The 19741-nt window shown below is 37.7% G+C and overlaps 1 protein-coding gene across 2 annotated transcripts in view; it reads left to right on the forward strand.

Annotated features, from left to right (window-relative positions):
* LOC6042426 (putative aminopeptidase W07G4.4) overlaps positions 1-18831 on the forward strand; it is a 31784-nt gene extending 12953 nt beyond the window's left edge. For both annotated transcript variants that reach the window (XM_038260586.1, XM_038260594.1), the window contains exons 3-4: positions 13183-14554; positions 18390-18831. In XM_038260586.1, the coding sequence (XP_038116514.1) occupies positions 13183-14554; positions 18390-18557 (1540 nt within the window). In that variant the 3' untranslated portion in view covers positions 18558-18831. The remainder of the gene's footprint in view (positions 1-13182; positions 14555-18389) is intronic.
* The last annotated feature ends 910 nt before the right edge of the window (positions 18832-19741 follow it).

Raw genomic sequence — 19741 nt, forward strand, 5'->3', positions numbered from 1 at the left:
ATTTTATGAGCTGGAGTCGGAGTCGGAGTCGAAGCCGAAGATTTCTGATAACCCGGAGTTGGAGCCGGAGTTATCTTAAATTCAACAAAAAATATGTTTTTTTATTGTTCAGTATTTCCTATATAACAGCTTAATTTACAAAACAACTTATATTTTTAATTGATTTATCAGATGCCATTGTGTACTTGAAGCTTTTTATTGTGATTGAAAAGCTCTAATTGGGTTATTACACTATAATCACTAAATGATAACCTCTTACCCAAGTATGTTGTATCATAATTAAAAAAATAATAAAAAAATATTGGTTATGTAGTCAGACTACATTTATGTGCCCTTTCAATTCAAATTTGACCAAATTTCATCCAGTTATTTCTGAAAAAAGTACACACAAAGTCATCTTTTACCCCAATAGCGAATGTCTCAGAGGTTTTAAGTGAAATCATTTTTTAGGAAAAAAATACGAGGTACCTAAAAAGATTATAAATAGTAATCACTGTTTTTGCAGATCGAAAAAGAGTCACTGACAGTTTAACTGTTGTAACAAATAATCAACGATAATAACAATATCTTGGAACTCAATATGCGCATTTTGTTTATAACTGAGTACAAGTGTTGCATTTAAAATAATTTAAACTAACAAAAAATGTCAAAAGAAGTTGCAACAAATTTGAAATAATCATTGATTGTTGATATTGATGTTGATTTTAGGTGAACTATTTTGACATCGTTGCAAATTATTGTTGAACATATCTCAAGAATTCAGTACAAAAATGAACTAATAAAAAATGTATAGAACAAAATATAGGATTTTAATTTATTTTTCAAATATTATAAATAAAAAACACAGAACCAAAATATTATCAACTGGTACGATTTTTCTCATACTGTATGTCTTACGCCAATATGACGGAAGGTGATAATCATTGCAAATCAATGTACTTTAAAAAATGAAATATTGATGACCTAGAAAATATTTTACTTGTGGATATTTGTTTTTTTTTTATTATATTTTAAGTTTTTTCATATATTTTGATGGATGCGCAAGATCATCCATAAAGCTTCGTTTTAGGTGAAGATTCACGAAGTATCATTCAAGTATATAAAATTTTAAAATTAAAATAAATTAAAAATTTTCAGGTTAAAATATTTTCCATGTTACAGATATTTGAAAAGGACATCTTAAGCGTCCTTTCCACGAATAAATTGTTTAGATACATTGATTTGCAATAATAATCTCCTTCAGCCATGGCGTGATGTCCATGTACGTCTTAAAAAAAACAAAAAAAAAAGGAAAAAAACTCGTCTCTTTGTATTCACTACAAAAAAAAGTTTCGTTTAAAATTGTCATTTAAAAGATATTTTTTGATTTCTGTTTCCATAACGTATAAAACTTGTAACCTAGAAACTTTTTTTCCGTTTATTTACTTAACTTTACTTTTACTTAACTTATTTTTTTGGAGAAAAACATTATGCTTAGAGAGTATTTAAATAATTCTATTTATCAATGTTTTAAAAATAATTGACTTATAATAGTAACTAACTTTTGAAACATTTAAAAATATGTGGAGTCTGAGTCGGAGTCGGAGCCAACCATTTGTTCAAAGCCGGAGCCGGAGTCGGAGTCAGCTAATCTGAGAAAGCTGGAGTTGGAGTCGGAGTCGGAGTCGTTTGAAATATGACCCGACTCCGCAGCCCTGTTGACCTATTTTTGTATTTTTTTCGATGAAAAATACGTTTTCTTTAATTCTGAGTACGCCAATTTTACGTAAAAGTCACTTTGACACCAAATTCTCAAATCATTTCAGGCTGCAAATTATTAAAAACACGTATATTTTGAATTGTCAAAAATGGAAGGGATCATACCGCCCTACGTCACGAGTTATAAAAAAATTAGCTTAGATTCGTGATCAGGGACAAAAATATCATTGCTGAAAACTATATTTTTATTTTTTTTCTTTTTAAATTCCATTCAAAAAGTGTTTGTTCCCGTCGTTTTTATCCATCTCGGTAAACGTCGTGCTGAAAAAAATCTTCTTTTAGCAACTTGTTGCATAAAGTACTATTTTGGCAACCCGGCCTTTAACCATGCTCTCCTTAGCAACTAGCCCCCAAAATTTTCGCGCAGATCTAATCCAATCCCCTCCCCAGACGGGAAAAAGGCCGCCGCCGCCGCCGCAAATGAAGCCTGGTGCTGGTGGTGGGGCTTTCCGGCGAATAAGAACCCGTAAAGATTACATCAGCTGATTCTGCTGTGCGAAGATGAGATGAGAAAGCAGCAGCAGCCCGGTAGAAGAATAGAACTTTTTTCGCGGAAGATGCGCGGTAAAATTACTATTTAGAAGCATCGAGGCTCCGAGTCATGATGACTGGCGGGGAAGAAAGCCACAAAACCGTAAGGAGGAATAATTGAGTGAAATGGCCACCTTCTCCGGGGGATGATGGTTCTGTTCTTTCCTCAATGAGATGCTGCGCTGCGAAGATGATTAGAGGAGGATGGATGGCTGGCTGATGGCATCCGTCATGTCCATGTGGCCATCCATGTCCAGTCCATCTGTGAAAGGAACCGCTGCTTTGCGAAACGAGAAACCTGAAACGGGACAGTGGGTTCGCATCGACAGTAATTGGAATATTCTTTGTGCAGGGTGACTACTGAAACTGTAGTTTATAAAATTATTATTTTTGTCAAAATATATTTTAAAACAATTTATTTAAAAAAATCTGTACTTTAATAGCTCTAAAATCTTGATTTGAGTTGTCACCCTGTTCCATTTCCGTAGTACAATGCCTAGTTCTTGTTCTAACCTGGCAAGATTCTATGAGGGTTCTAACAATGACCATCCTGCTAGAACATAATCATCACGATCGCTGATCGACCAACCTACCAAAACCAACCACGATCCCGTTATGATGGCCGCACGATGAGAGAGTACTTTCTTTATTCATGAACCCGGATATTAAAACCGGGCCCGTCCAGAACTTGCGGCAGGCAGCTTGATGGACAGGGCCGGCTCGCAAAATCACGTTGATTTGCGCAAATGTTATGCGTCCGCGTGTGACTCTTCGCTTCCCTTGCCCTCCTAAGAAGGGGTTAAGAAGAGAGAAGCCAGCGCGGGAAACGAGTTTTTAATGGAAATCGGATTCGGGGGCTGCGAGAAAGTTTTCTCACGCCTTTTTAAAGAAACTGTCCAGAATGGCTGCATTCGGATGGGAGGTGAAATTGTGGAAAGTATTGTAATCGATCTATAATTTATTTTGTCGGTGGCGTCGAGCTTTTGAGGTATTCGAAGAAAACAAATCTTAAGAAGAGGGTAGAAATCGAGATTGGGTAAATTCGTTGCTTACATTTCAATAAGCGCTATGTCTCACGCAGAACTTACGTTTATGACGCTTTTTGAAATGTTAGCGACGAATTATCAATAACTATGAATGGCACATGCCAAATAATATTGAATAATCTTACTCCAACATTATCACTGTGCTTCAAAGATACACAATCTCGAAACTTCGATTCGGTTGTTCTTCTGATTCACCAAATTCCACCCACTTCTGTCGCAATATTTCGTCACGTGGAAATCAAAAAAGGCCTCTTTTGGCCGCCTATCGATTAGACTACGAACAAAAAAAGTGCGAAGCCCTTAATTTTTCAACAAAAATTAAAACATGAAGAAATTCAATAAAAATCAAAACAAGTCATGTTATCAGCAAAAACTAATTCACGCTTAAGCTTGAACATAGCCTGCCACTTAGTTTATGTTTACAGCTGTAGTGCAGATGTATTAGAAGGGAGCAGTGGGGAGCATTCGAAAATCACGTTACGCATTATGTCTTTTCAGCACCCAGGTTGGCAGCTGTCCATAAACAAATGGTACGGAAATATTCAAACATCCGTATCTTTTGAGGGAATAGCAAAATTCCAAAGTCTGCGTTGTTTTTAATTTCGAAAAATCCGCAACATTTGAGCCATAGAAAAGTTCGGACGAAATTTCGTACCATTCAGTTTTAAGATTTTTATTGTTTTTTTTTTGAAAATGGGGAAATATTATAAAAAAAGTTTTTTATTTATTTTTTCTTAAATTCAAAATTCATTTGCAAGTTAATGCCATTTTTATCCTAACAAAAATAGGACGTTTTTGGTTAAAAAATATCTTTATTCTTTGTTGAATTTTGATTTAAGGGTTTCAAAATCGGAAATCAGCTCTTAAAATTAAAAATTAAAAAAAAAATGTTTTTAAAATTTCATCCGACAAGACTTTTCTTTTCCAAAGAAGATAACTCGGAAACCATTTGTCGGATTTTCAATGTTAAAAAGGTATTGATCTCCGATCTTTCCGAAAAATATATAAAATTAAAAAAAATGTAATACAGCTAATGTTTTTTAATATAGATTTTCAATCTTTTCAATTCATAGGATAGATTGTACATTTTTTTAAATGGTTTGAAAACTCCACAAATGGTTCTTGTTTTGACAATGTAAATCTGAAGAATGGTAGTTTAGTTATCGTCTTTTTTAAAAATAAGGTCCATCATTGCATGACGCTTAGAATAACTTGAACCAAGTAACATTTCAGGTTTTATCGTAGCTGTTACAACCGCTACAAAACCTATCAGACAAAACCAATATTAACACCACTTAGTCGTTACAACCTTCCCAGAATCCCGATAAACCCCTCTTAAAACCCAGAAAGACCTCTGCAAACGGAGTTCAAGGCTTTACAATTGGATCTTAACAACCTCCTCAAAGCCTTAATTAAACCTTTGTTAAAGCCAAGAAGTAAAGAAAAAAAAACATTTCATTCGTCTTCAAACGTCTTCTACCAAACAGGTTTCATTCTAACAAAAAATAAATCTTCATCTTACCAAATGATAAAAAAAATATTTTTGTACTTCTATGACTAAGCTAACTATATTCCAAATTCATTATAAATGTTTGTTTGTTTTTTACAAATTTTGATCAAATTTATTGTTTTTTTTTCTATCAAGATGGCACTAGATAGAGACAACACCCTTAGTTTTAAAGAAGCATTCGATAAAACCGTTTGGCATGGCATTGCCTTCGGGTTTTGAAGCAATCAAAATGCTACAGAGCAATTCTCTACCAAAACCGGAAATGGATTTTATTTGTAGTTTTTGATTTGGCTCAAACTTTGTGGGGGCCTTCCCTATGACCAAAGAAGCTATTTTGTGTCATTGGTTCACCCATACAAGTCTCCATACAATTTTGGCAGCTGTCCACACAAAAATGGTACGGAAATATTCGAGTAACTGTAGCTTTTGACTGAATTTTCTGATCAATTTGGTGTCTTCGGCAAAGTTGTAGGTATTGTTGAGGACTATTGAGAAAAAAATAGGTACACGGATAAAAAAATTTGCCGATTTTTTAACTAACATTTTTTTCACAAAATCTCAATTTCCCAAAATACATATTTTTTTATTTTCGAGATTTTTTGATATGTTTTAGGGGACAAAAACCCGCAACTTTTGAGCCATAGAGAAACATGGTCAAAAAATCTGCCGCCAAGTTATGAACTTTAAAAAAAATAGTGATTTTTGGAAAATATCGAAATTTCATGCAAAAACAAATTTGACGTAATTTTTTTTATGTAAAATTGAATTTCCAATCAAAAAGTACATTACAGATTTTTTGATAAAAGGCTCTGATTTCAAGATATAGCCACCGAAAGTTTGATTTTAGCGAAATATTTGCAGTTTTTCGATATTTAAAATTAGGCCGATGCAAATATTTAAAAAAGTTTTTGTCCCTCGGCCCTGGTCGAGGTCAAGGGGGGGGGGGGCAAAAAAATAAAAAAAATATAAAAATTTAAATAACAAGCCATAATCTTCACATTTAAATGAAAAAAGTGTTTTAAAGTGCATTTTACACTAGTTCAGTTGTTTTGCAATCATTAGTTTTCAAAAAATCTAAGATCTGACAAAAACAAAAATTGTATCGAAAAAAAAAGATTTTGCATCGAAAATTTTCAAAAAATCTTAAGATTTTTTAATAAACCCAAACATGCTAAAAATGATTTTAAACGCAGGAGAATGTATTTTTATTTGATTTCAGCTGGTTGCCCTTGAATTTTCATTGAAATTTTGAAGTTTATTGCAAAAATATTTTTTTTGCCCCCTGATTTTTCGGGCCAATTTTGAAGGGGGGTGACAAAAACTTTTAAAAATATTTGTACCAGCCTTAGTGACCATGAGTGACCATTTCTAAAAATATTTTTTTTTGAAAAGTACAGAAAATTTGCTATAAAATTGTCAAAGAGACATTGAAGAATGGACCTCTGGTTGCTGAGATACAGCGGCTTAAAGAAATAGAAACAGGAAAATTGAAGTTTTCGAAGTCTCACCCCAACAGCACACCATTTTCTAATGTCGATATCTCGGCAACTAATGGTCCGATTTTCAATGTTAAAACATGAATCATGCGTGAAATTTTCCGATCTTTTCGAAATAAATATTTGAAAAATAATTAAATCAAGACTAACATTTCAAATGGGCGTAATATTCAATGTTTGGCTCTTTTAAAATGTTTAACTAGATTTTAAAATTTTCAAAATATTTTTTTCGAATAGATTGGAATGAATGATTCACGAATGATTCATGTATTAACATTGAAAATCGGATCACTAGTTGCTGAGATATCGTCATTAGAAAATGGTGTGCTGTTAGGGTGAGACTTCGAAAACTTCAATTTTCCTGTTTCTATTTCTTTAAGCCGCTGTATCTCAGCAACCAGAGGTCCATTCTTCAATGTCTCTTAGACAACTTAATAGCAAATTTTCTGAACTTTAAAAAAATATTTTTAGAAATGGTCACTCATGATCACTAATTTTAAATATCGAAAAACTGCAAATATTTCGCTAAAATCAAACTTTCCGTGGCTATATCTTGAAAACAGAGCCTTTTAACAAAAAATCTGTAATGTATTGGAAATTCAATTTTACATAAAAAAAATTACGTCAAATTTGTTTTTGCATGAAATTTCGATTTTTTCCAAAAATTTAGTTTTTGTGAAAAAAATGTTAATTAAAAAATCGGCAAATTTTTTTTCCGTGTACCTATTTTTTTCTCAAAAGTCCTCAACAATACCTACAACTTTGCCGAAGACACTAAATTGATCAGAAAATTCATTCAAAAGTTACAGTTATTCGAATATTTACGTACCATTTTTGTATGGACAGCTGCCAAAATTGTATGGAAACTTGTATGGGTGAACCAATGACACAAAATAGCTTCTTTGGTCATAGGGAAGGCCCCCACAAAGTTTGAGCCAAATAAAAAAATACAAAAAATAAAAATGGTTGAAATCTGCCGATTTCGTAAAGAGTTGCTCTACAGTAAAACCTCATAAAACTATGTGGTGGCAAGTTGGTTTGAAAATATTACCTGGGTTGTCTATTGCTCAAAAGTCCTTTTGGTCCCCTAAAATACATAAAAAAAATCAACAATAAATAAATACGGATTTTGGGAAAGTGATATATAATTTTTTAGCAAATTTTGAAAATGCAAAATTCCCAATGTTCGTGATTATGTGAATGTAAGCATTCCACAAAGTCTCAAGGCCCTTGAAGACGTTTCAAAAGATAGACATTTTTCGCTGTTTTTTGTGCTTGATGAAATTTTAAAAGTTGACCTTTAACCAACTTAAATGAGTGTTACAATCTTGGTTACAATGAACTTTTCAGCACTCTTTTTTTATTTGGCGAATTTGCGAATCAGCTATTGATTAAAACTTATCGCCCTTGAAAAAGTTGCAATAAAAAATCGTGCTATCCTATAACACAAATATTTTGGCAGTTTTCAGAACCGATTAGTATTCTTAACCAAACACTGTCACATGATCCGTCTGCTAATCACTCGCTTCACGATCATTTTGAACCTCACGAAACTAAACCACTTTCAAATCACCTTTAGCCGGTGTATTTTCCCCAAAAAGAAACATTCACACAACTCTCCCTCACTGACTTGCTGAGCGTTGCGTCAGCAAATCCCAGACAAGGAAGCGATCCCATCAACCACATACCGTCTTGGACGCAGGTCATTGACAGGCTTCTTCAACAGCTCGACTGCTCGAAAAGATAACTGTTCTTGAGCGAGCGCGCGCTTGTCTGACCTACATTCGACGAGGCGCGCTGCCTTCTTAAGGTTGAGTTCTTGCAAATCACGGCTTTTATTCATCCTTTCAAGTCAGAAACGGAAAGAAACGAAACTTGCGGGAACTTAAGGAGAAGAGGCCTGGAACTGACGCTGGTTGTGGGCTGGGCAAGAACACAACAACAACAAACAGTAGTAGGTACAGCAGTAGTCAGCCGATGCTCCGTTAAGAGCAATGGTCAGGAGTTGCTGCTGCAGTACAAGACAATTCGAGAACGGCGGAGTCCATTCCAAGAAGATGCGGACGGGGACGGGGGGAGGCCGTAAAATGTACAGAAAGCGCGCGCGTTAAAGTCAACAAACTCTTGGGATTTCTTGAGCTGCTCATAGCTGCTGTAGAAATGGGCTTGGAGGGGAACGAGGAAGAAAGATGGTCGTATACGAATCTCGTTCAGCAATAACTGAGAGTGTACTCACTCACTCACTCGCTTTCAGGAAGAACGAACCACGAAATGTAGGTTAATTAGCATCGAATCGGCGCGGTCGACGGCCGGCGAAGATCGCGCGCGGATTGCACATGGGCAGGTGAGCGGTGTGGTTCGGCACTCGGATGCAAGCTGCTATCCTAGCAATTTCGTGCCTGAGAGAGAAAAAAGTAGGTGCAACAGTGAGGATTGACCGAGTTACGTCATTCAAGTGGTCGATTTCGTTTGTTTGCGGAAGTAGCCGAGATCAACCGAGGTGTTGATCAACTGATGCTGTTGTTGTTTTTGGGAATTTTAGCATGACCCAAAAACATACGAGTTTGTCCGGTTTGTTCTTCTTTATGCCAACCGACTTTGAAATTTGATGTTCAAAACAATAAAAAAAAATCGCAATTTCGCAATTGCTCCAGTTGTCAATAAATTATCCAATCCCTTCAAATAGATTGCCGTCATTTTTTGCAAAAAGCAGATTCCCAAAAAAGTAACATAAATTATGAAAATATGAACCATCATAAAAATAATTTGTCCACATTGAACAAACATCAATTATATTTTTATTGCCACTGAAAGCTATAAAATCTCTCACCGCTTACGTCACATTGTAGAATAACGGAGATTACGTAAAAAATGTGTTTAGAATATTACTTCCAATTTTATAAAGAAACTATCAGAAAACATTTTCTTTCTAAACCACAGACACACAAGGAGAAAGAAAAATCCTGACTGAACACCACCCACAGCGTGTGATATGGCAGTGTTTACAAATAAAGTGATTTTCAAGACATCGTTTTATCTTTTTTCTGAAAAACTCTATATCATTTTTCAGAAGCATTTTAGCACCATACTTTCTTCGGGAAAGTTGTAGAGCACATTTCAGCGCAACTTTTTATGTGCTGGGTTTTATTATACCGTGAAACGTGAAAATTTAAAAAATCAAAATACAAAAAAGTACGTTTTCCCATAGTAATTTCCATACAAATTTCAATCGCTTTGCGCAAAGTGAGAACAAAACCAATCGTTCCCAAATTTGGGGAGGGTGGTTAGGACCCCAAAAGGAACTGAAAAAGTGCTGTGCTGGAAAATTAATTATGTTGTTACACCCTAATAAAACATTCGTGAAATTTTCCAATCTTTTCGAAAAAAATATTTTCAGAATTTTTAAACCAATACTAACATTTCCAAAGGGCGTAATATTGAATGTTTGGCATTTTTGAAATGTTTGTCTTGACTTGAAAATTTTGAAAATATTGTTTTCGGATAGATTGGAAAATTTCACAAATATTTCATATATTAACATTGAAAATCGGACCATTAGTTGCTGAGATATCTAAAATAGAAAATGATGGATTTTTGAGTGAGACTTAAAAAAACATCATTTTTTCTGATTTTAAACCTTTGCATGGCAATATCTCAGCAATTAAGGGTCGTATCAACGAAGTTCAAAAAAGCAAAATATAGAGAATTTTCTCAGCTTTTCAAAAATATTTTTTTCAGGAGCGAGCAAACATGTGCACTAATTTTAAAAAAACAAAAACTGCGACTATTTTTAAAAAAGTCACCTAAAATGGATTTAACTTGAAAACGGTGCAGTTTATCAAAATTTCACTAGAGTACTTTTTGATTGCAAATTTGATTTTGCATCGAAAAATGAAGTTGAAAAATTTTCGAAACCGATATTTCGATTTTTTGAAAAAATAGTACTGATTCAAAAATTCATAGCTCGCACAACCTGGAAATTTCTGAAAAGTTGGCATTATCAAAAAATAAAAAAAATAAAAAAAGTGTTTTTTTGCAAATCAAATTTTAGTGGTAAAAAGTTAAATAAAAAATCACCAAAATTTTTTTTACCGTGTATCATTTTTTTCTAGTGTAGTCTGTATCCATACCTACAACTTTGCCGAAGACACCAAATCGATCAAAAAATTCCTTCAAAAGATACATATTTTTGAATTTTCATACATCATTTTTGTATGGACAGCTGCCAAGTTTGTATGGAAAATTATATAGACAAACTAATGATGCAAAATGGCTTTTTTGGGCAAACCGAAGGCACCAAAAAAGTTTCAGCCGGATTAAAAAATACAAAAATTAAAATTGAAGAAAAAAGACCGATTTCGTAGATAATTGCTCAGCTCGTTTTAGAAAAATGTGTGTAACTCAATCTAAACATTTTTTAATTTATTTCTTTGGTTTCTACAATGAGTTTTAGTTAATTTCGCACAACTTTCTAAAGCAAAGCTAATTGTTTTACCCACATGCTGATGAGATACAGGCTTGGGATCATGTGTCCCCGGGGATCAAGTCTCCCCACTCTTCCCTATATCAAACCCTACGTAATGTATCACCCCCGGCCGAGTTAAAATGCGTAACCGGAAAAGAAGGTGTGCATGCCTGGCACGAACACTCAAAGCGTGTTCTAGCGTGTTGCTCGTACTGACTCAGAGCAAGGGTGAGATGTAGGTGTAAGGGCAGTGCGTGTTCGTCGGGAACCTAGTGCATAAGATCGGTCAAGGCCCGTTCTTACACTGAAAATCGCGAATATTGTTTTTCATTACCGAAATTTGTGTGGCCCAATCTCACCCCCCAGAAAATCCACTTGGGGGCAGAATGAACCACCCTTTTCTATCCCTTTAAAAACAATCAAAAGTTATGAAAATTAAATTAAATGAATTATTTCCCTCCTGGTAGCTTCACAAATCACGTTTATTGCAACATCAGTTGATTTTTTAGTTGTTTTCTTGCTAATTTGTAAAAATAGTGTCATGTTTGGACATATTTACACTATTTCCAAAAATGTTTGTTTTATTAAGTGACAATTTTTATAAAAATGATCAAATATAATGTAAACTATGTTGGAAAGGTCCCTTGAATCATTTTTTATCTGTCCTGTCCAGAGCTGAAAATGTCAGGGGTCCTGACGCGAAAATCGGCGACGCATACACGATTTTTTCAGATCCATTCACTGAACCGCAAAACCGTGACATAAACAAACCCGACTCAGTCGTGAGTGCCCTAGGTCACTGAGCAGCTGCAATGCGAGGCAGTAGTCGACCAACGCTCATTCGACGTTGCACGCACACACATAAAGTAATAAGTTTTTACACAAAAAGTTGGTATTTATGCGTGGAAATGTAATTTTGAATATAAGTTATGGTTGTTTTAAGTGTTTTGCACAGTCTAGAACCATTCAATTGTTTAAAAATAGTCAAAATAGTGTTTAGAGAGGATTTTACGAGTCAGTCATACGACACGAACTGAGTGAGTGTAGCTCATTTTTTCACGTCTCTCATTCTCCAGCAGCCGACCGGCACTAGTCAGGCGGCAGTGGTTGAACGGACACAGTAGGCTTACAGTCAGATGCTAGCAGTGAACTGACATTTTGGTTTGCTTCATGTGTACGCTGAGTTGGAAACAATTTGCAGGCCTGGTCCTGTCGTTCCTAATGTAAACATCCATTGACGTAAGCAAGGCAGACTGTTTGTTTACACTCCTACTTTGGCCCTGTTCGTCCCGATCAGCTAGCTCCCTACGTTGTGTCTATCGGGCCGGCTGGGAAAGCACACAAGATGCCTCAGCAACTACGAAGAACAGCGAAGACGACGACGAGACACCATTCGGAGGACGATACAATAAATAAAACACACGGCGATTACTTCTGCCGAGGAGACATCCAATCTCCACGGCGGTCAAAACACAAGAGAGTTTATTTCACAACATCACATTACAAAGTCAAAACGTAAACAATAACAAACAAATGTCACTCTGACACTAGACTTCGTGTTCATCCGGTTCACCCCCCCCGTACGACGGAGGGTGACTAAAAATACCTAATTATAGGGTCCGCGACCCAACAGGCCCATTTACATTTCTTTGCTTGATTGCCCCCCCTCCCTGTCACTATTTGAATCAGAACGATCACCTCACCTGTTATGCGGGTCGAATCCAACGCACGTAACATTGTGGTAACAAAAACCACACCAGAATCATCCAACGTACCGTTACCCGTCGGTGGTATTCCTAACCTATTTTTCAAGCGGATCAAGTCGACACACACAGCCACATGACTTAAACCACTACAACACTTCAGGCTGCTCTGCTCTGGTTAGCTCTGGTTGGCCGATGTTTGGGGAGCATTTTTCCTCCCTTTTTTCGTTCGTTGTGCTCCTTCAACAACCCCATTCCTTTTGCGCGGCCAAACAACTTGTTTATCTCAACTTGTGTGTGTGTGTGTGTGTGTGTGTGTGTGTGTGTGTGTGTTTGTCTGCGGTTGTTTTTAAATTTGATGAAGCGCCTTTTTGTGTGCGGTGCCTAAGCTGCTGGTTAGGTGTGTGAAAAGAGATTTATTTTCCTCTTCATGGTGCGTTGGTTGTTGAATTAAATTACCACCGCACACACACTCACACTCACACATGTGAGGTAACAAGCACCAGACTAATGAAGAAATGGGGGTTTCGAGGAGATCCCCCAACGCTTTATGGAGGTGATTTTTTAATTTCTGTTGTTTTGACCTACTTTTCCTGGCTCCCCGATCAAGAGCTGCTGTGCCCAAGTGTGTAACCTGTTCTCTTTCTCTGCTTTTTTTTTCCTCTCCTCGCAGATTCCTGCCGTGCCGGGTGCTGCAGCCGGTGACGTCACTTGAGGCCGGCTACCTCAAGGACAACAACTTTGACACCGTCTGCGTGATCGACGGCGCCCAGGTTCCGGCTCAGTTGAAAGCATGTTTCAGCGCGCACGAATCGGTGGATGCGGCGTTCAACAGCGAGATTTGCTGCTTCAGGTCGGGCGTGTTGGATTGTCGCGTGGTTTACGCGCCCCTCGGGACGCTGACCGATTTTGATGATGTTCGTCGGTTTGGGGAGGCCGCCGGGAAGGCGCTGGATCGTGCCATCAAGGCCGGGGCGAAGCAACCGTTGCTGGTGCTGCCGACGGCCAGTGCGGATTTTGCGGATGCCGATCTGGTGTCGATTCTGGGTGCGCTGGCCAAGCTGTACGTTCCGTTGCAGCTGCGTGAGGACGAACCAGCGAAGAAGGAACGCTTCGTAAAGATTGGATTCTTCCATCCGGATGCTGCCAAGTTGGCCAAACTGTTGAAGGAAGCTTCGGCTTTTGAGGCAGGTCGCTTTGTCGCTCGGGATATTGGCGGAGGTGATCCGGAACGCATGGCACCTCCTCGTGTCGAGCAATATCTGAACGATGGAGTGTTTGACAAAAATCTGGTGTTCAAAACCGTAATCTCCGACGAGGCCACCCTGACCAAGGAGTACCCGCTGTTCGCTGCGGTCAACCGTGCTGCGGCTTGTGTTCCCCGCCACCAAGGACGTCTCATCTTCCTGGAGTACAAGTCCAACAGCCCACCGAAGAAGACGCTGATCCTGGTCGGCAAGGGTGTCACCTACGACACCGGTGGCGCTGACATCAAGGCCGGAGGAGTGATGGCCGGTATGAGCCGTGACAAGTGCGGAGCGGCGGCCGTCGCCGGTTTCATGAAGACCGTCGAGCAACTCCAACCCCAGGGCGTTCACGTGATCGGGGTCCTGTGCATGGTGCGCAACTCGGTCGGCGAGGAGTGCTACGTCTCGGACGAAATGGTCACCTCACGGGCAGGCGTGCGAGTCCGCGTTGGCAACACGGACGCCGAGGGTCGTATGGCCATGGCGGACGCCCTGTGCCACATGAAGGAACGTGTCATCGCGGAGAACATGCCCGACGCTCATCTCTTCACGATCGCAACCCTGACCGGCCATGCCGTGCTGGCGGTTGGCAATCACTCGATCGTGATGGACAACGGACCGGCTCGGGCTGCTGGCCACGGGCGTCGGCTGCAGGAGCAGGGTGAGGTGATCGGGGATCCGTTCGAGATTTCGATTCTACGCAAGGAGGACTTTGACTTCCACTGCGGGAAGTGCTATGGCGAGGACGTGCTGCAGGCGAACAATTTGCCATCCAGCAGGACCGTGCGCGGACATCAGGTAAGGCAGCATTTTATTCAGTCGTTTCAAGTTTCATGTTCTACAGATCGGGGAATCAAACTCAATTTTAATGCGCTTTTGATCAAAATTTCTTATTCATATGGGTCTGGTTCTACCGCTTAACATTCCAGCTCCCAAGCTCTTGAAAATGTTGGAACGGTAACTCAGCTGTTTGCTTTATTTTATTAATAAGGAAAAATGTTGAATTTAAAAATGTAGGCCAAGGGCGAATGATGCTGATGATACCTCTTCAGTTGACACTCAGGCGAGGAACATCCTGGAAGGAGCGTCACTGACTACGTGCGTAGTCCTGTTAGATCATTCTTGATAAAGACAGTATAGCTCTGGTTCCGTTGGCTTGGTTTTCATGATGACCTAGCTGGTGGCCTGTGGAAACGGCTCGTAAACCTTTGACCACCGCGGGTCAGACTCGAGACGGCTAAAAGAAAGGGGTGCGACAATTTGGGAAAGGGAAGTAATTTGTGATTGTAGACGGTATTGTTTTGATTCGCAGTGTGTTGAGTCAACTGCTGTGGATGTACCTGAAACATCGCACAACGGGGTTTCTCTTCTTTGCGTTATTATCTACCATTAGAGAGCGATGTCAATTTTATTTATCTTTATTTATCTATTTGAATAATTTTTCATCTGCCCTATAAATTGCCCTTATACAATCTAAGCTTATTTGTTGCCTCTATTTATTAACTATTGTTAATTTCTTTATCAACTTCATAAATTTTTATCTTTCTTTTACTATTGACAGTGCTGAAAATGTCAGGGGTCATGACGTGAAAATCGGCGACGCTGACACGAATTTTTCAGATCCAGTCACTGAACCGCAAAACCGTAACATAAACAAATCCGACGCAGTCGTGAGTGCCCTAACTCATTGAGCAGCTGCAATGCAAGGCAGTAGTCGACCAACACTCATTCGACGTTGCACGCACACACATAAAGAAACAAGTTTTTACGCCAAAAGTTTGTATTTATGCATAGAAATGTAATTTTGACTTAAAGTTATGGTTGTTTTAAGTGTTTTGCACAGTCTACAACCATTCAATTGTTTGAAAATAATCAAAATAGTGTTTAAAGAGGATTTTACGAGTCAGTCATATGAGCCAAATTGAGTGAGTGTAGCTCATTTTTTCATGTCTCTCATTCTCCAGCAGCCGACCGGTAAGAGTCAGGCGGCAGTGGTAGAATAGACACAGTAGGCTTGCAGTCACATGCTAGCAGTGAACTGACATTTTGGTTTGCTTCATGTGTACGTTGGGTTGGAAACTTTTTGCAGGCCTGACTATTGATTCTTCAAATAGTATATTTCTTTCACTGTCCATTGTTTTCAATCTTCACCCTTTTCTTTAAAACAAGTGAGGTTCGAGCCCTTACTCAATTTTTGGAATGATCAAAGAATTAACACAAATATTACTATTGTATTTTTGCTATATTTTTTTTAAAATAAAATGCTTAGGACCAAAATATTGTAACAAAAAATCGCGACAAAAAAATAGCAACAGATAAACACGACTCAACAATAGGGGAGATTTCAGCAGAAAACAATACACAGTAAAATAACAACTAGTTTTTGAATTCAAACTAAAAATAAAACAGTTTTTGCTTTAATGAAAGTTGATAGGCACACTATAAATGGTTAGGCACTTATACTTACATCAAACCCTACGTAATGTACCACCCCCGGCCGAGTTAAAATGCGTAACCGGAAAAGAAGGTGTGCATGCCTGGCACGAACACTCAAAGCGTGTTCTAGCGTGTTGCTCGTACTGACTCAGAGCAAGGGAGAGTTCTTACACTGAAAATTGCGAATTGCGAAAAAGTTTAAATTTAAAAATATTTTTGATCAGAAAAGCGCTTGCATAACATTTTAACAACTTCTTGGCTCAATAAGGGCACTAAGGGTCGTATCAACAAAGTTCAAAAAAGCAAAATATAGAGGATTTTCTCAGCTTTTCAAAAATATTTTTTCTATAAGTGGGCCAACATGCGCATTAATTAAAAAAAAAATGAAAAACTGCGGCTTTTTTCAAAAAAGTCACCTAAAAATGGATTTTACTTGTAAACGGTGCACTTTATCAAAATTTCACTGAAGTACTTCTTGATTGTAAATTTGATTTTAAATCGAAAAACGTAGTTTAAAAATTTTTGCGACCAATATTTCGATTTTTTGATAAAAATCAGTATTGATTTAAAAAATCATAACTCAGTCAAAGATTTTTTGCACTACCTGGCAATTTCTGAAAAGTTGGCATTATTTGATGTCCTCTAAAACATATATAAAAAAGTGTTTCTTTTTGCAAATGAAGTTTTAGTAGCAAAAAGTTAAATAAAAAATCACCAAATTTTTTTTTACCGTGTATCATTTTTCTCCAGTGTAGTCCATATCCATACCCACAACTTTGCCGAAGACACCAAATCGATCCAAAAAATTCTTTCAAAAGATACGGATTTTAGAATTTTCATGCATCATTTTTGTATGGACAGCTGTCAAATTTGTATGGAAAATTACATGGACAAACTAATGATGCAAAATGGCTTCTTTGGGCATACCGAAGGCACCAAAAAAGTTTCAGCCGGATTGAAAAATAAAATAAAATTAAGAAAAAAAGACCGATTTCGTAGAGAATTGTTCTATAGTTAAAATAATCTCTGATTCACATTCTTTGAAAACAATATTCGTTTCCTAGGAAAATCTAGTATAATTCAGTTCTAAAATTTTGAATGTTTCGCAGATTAAGGGTTGGTTCTATTTCTATCTAATGTATCAAATTGAAGAATCAATTCTCGATTCTCTTCTTGCCTAAAATAGGGGAAAGTGGGGCAAGTGTAACAAGCTAAGAAAATGCTCGCTATAACCCATCAAAAACGTTAAAAAATCTGTCGTATTTTTTTATAATCATCTTATTCCAGGTCTTGACTAAGACTTTGATGAGCAAAATTTTAAAAAATCCTGTTTTTTAATGTTAAAAATTGATTTAAAATTTTTTGATTTTCCGTAAGTTCTTCTCAACTAGTGGGGCAAGACGAACAACCCGTTGGGGCAAGAGGAAAAATGCATGAAACAACATGTTAATTTGCTAACAATTGAACTTAGATACACTAGATTAGATTAGATATACTAGATTAGAATATATTTGAAACGTTTCTTTAATGTTTAGATTAAATAATAAAATTTTACTAAAAATTTGATCGTTTTTAGGAAAAAAAATATTACTTAGTTGAAAAAAAGGAAATTTTCATAATATCATTATATTTTGCATAAACAATTGTTTTAAGAATTGTTTATCAATTTTTAAGTACTTTTATGTATTTTTTTCCCAATAAAATATGTTCTTGCAGCAATTCGTATTTTTTTCCATACTAAAAATCCATATGGTACACTTGCCCCACCTGAACAAGATTATTTAAATGCTCTCAACAAAAATAACTAAACGTTAAATCATACTTTATAATAGGTGCAAGTCATTGGTAGGGACACTACTGATCTAGGAAAAATAGCATTTTGATAAAATGAGCCTTAAAACGAACCCTAAGCCTTATTTTGTACCATCCAAATATTATAAGAAAACAAAGGTTTTGAAAAAAACTTCATTAAATCGTATGCCCCTCGGCGTTTACGTAGTTTTGGCGGTTATGTAGTAAAAGAATCAGCCAATTGCATTGCTAGCAACAATTCCTCATACTGGAAATACCAAAATTTGTAAAAATTACGGCATTGCGAGCGATTGTTCCTCTTGCCCCATATGGTCGTCATGCCCAACCTTCCCCTACATAAAAAAAACCATCTTGTTCACACATAATCTCTTTTCCCTATCCACAGAGTCCCGCCGCCTTCATGATGCTGTCCACCGGGCTGGACAAGCACGGGCTCAAGTCGGACCGGCCGATCAAGTACTCCCACCTGGACATCGCCGGCAGTGCCGGTGACATTCCGGACCCGCCAACCGGTGCCCCCATTCTGGCCTTGGCCCGGACCCATTTGCATTAAATGCCAACGCTTTTGAGCTTCTGTTAAGAAGCTGGCGGCCGCAATCATCATCACGTGAAAGGAGGGGCGAATTGAAAGAATAACAAAGTACTTTTTTTTTGGTGGAAAACAACATCTTCCTTATCTACACACACACACATACACATTGCGCTGCGTCGCAAATAAAATATCCAGTTAATGCATGTACTTATAAGTAATTCAGTGGAGTAAAAAAATCACACACAAATGTTCAGAGAGTGCGTCTCGTAATAAAACCGGAGCATTTCTTTTACAATCCAAGTCTCTCGTGAGCCTCCGAATCCGAACTGTCCGCGGGTTGAACGAACTCTTGGAACCGAACGTCGTCGTCGCCGTCGCCGTCGAAATAGTAGTATTACAGCAGCAACGCGCCCCGCCAACCAAACAGTTCAGTTCAGTTCCAGGAAGGAGTGCAATGAACTTCAAACGTTCAACACACTGGCTCAAGTTGGCTGGCTGCCGTTTTCTGTGTGCTTTGGGTACTAATGCAAAGAGAAAGAGGCTACTTTCACCAGCATCAGTTCGCATTATTTCCGCTATATCTGTTTATTTATGTTTTTTTTTTCTTCTCTTCCTCTGTTGGTTTGTTTCGGCCGCCACCTACCCGGACGGGTTGTAACGGGTTAGCACCGAGAAAGGTGGGAAGGTTCGCGATTTTCGATTTCGTGGTTTTTTTTTTAAAGGGGGATGAACGAGGAGGAAAGGGTAGGTATTTCACCGGATAGATAGATCTACGAAACTAAAAGTTACTAACGGAACTGCTCCGGTTACCGGGACTGACGATGACGACGACGCTGTTTGATGGTTGGAGTGGATTACAGCGATGGCTAGTTTAATGTTGGGTGCTTTCGCGTTGTGCAATCGGTTGCTGCCCTCGCGTTAGTCATGCACCTTGGTTAGAGGGAGTTAGAGGGGGCACACAAGGGTGACAAAGAAGATAAAAACAACCTCCAAGTTATACATCATGCTGACTTGAGACCCTGGGCCAAATATGAGCAAATGTTACTTCATCCTGAAAGTCTTGGATTTAAAAAATGTAGCATTTTTTGTTTAATTTCCTTCAACATAATTTAAGAATGAAAAAAAAAATTAAAAAATACTTTTTAATAACACATTATTAAACCAAATTATTTTGTTGGACTGGCTTAGCGACATAACCTTTGAAA

This window comes from Culex quinquefasciatus, chromosome 1, assembly GCF_015732765.1.
Source record: "Culex quinquefasciatus strain JHB chromosome 1, VPISU_Cqui_1.0_pri_paternal, whole genome shotgun sequence".
Classification (NCBI taxonomy): Eukaryota; Metazoa; Arthropoda; class Insecta; order Diptera; family Culicidae; genus Culex; species Culex quinquefasciatus.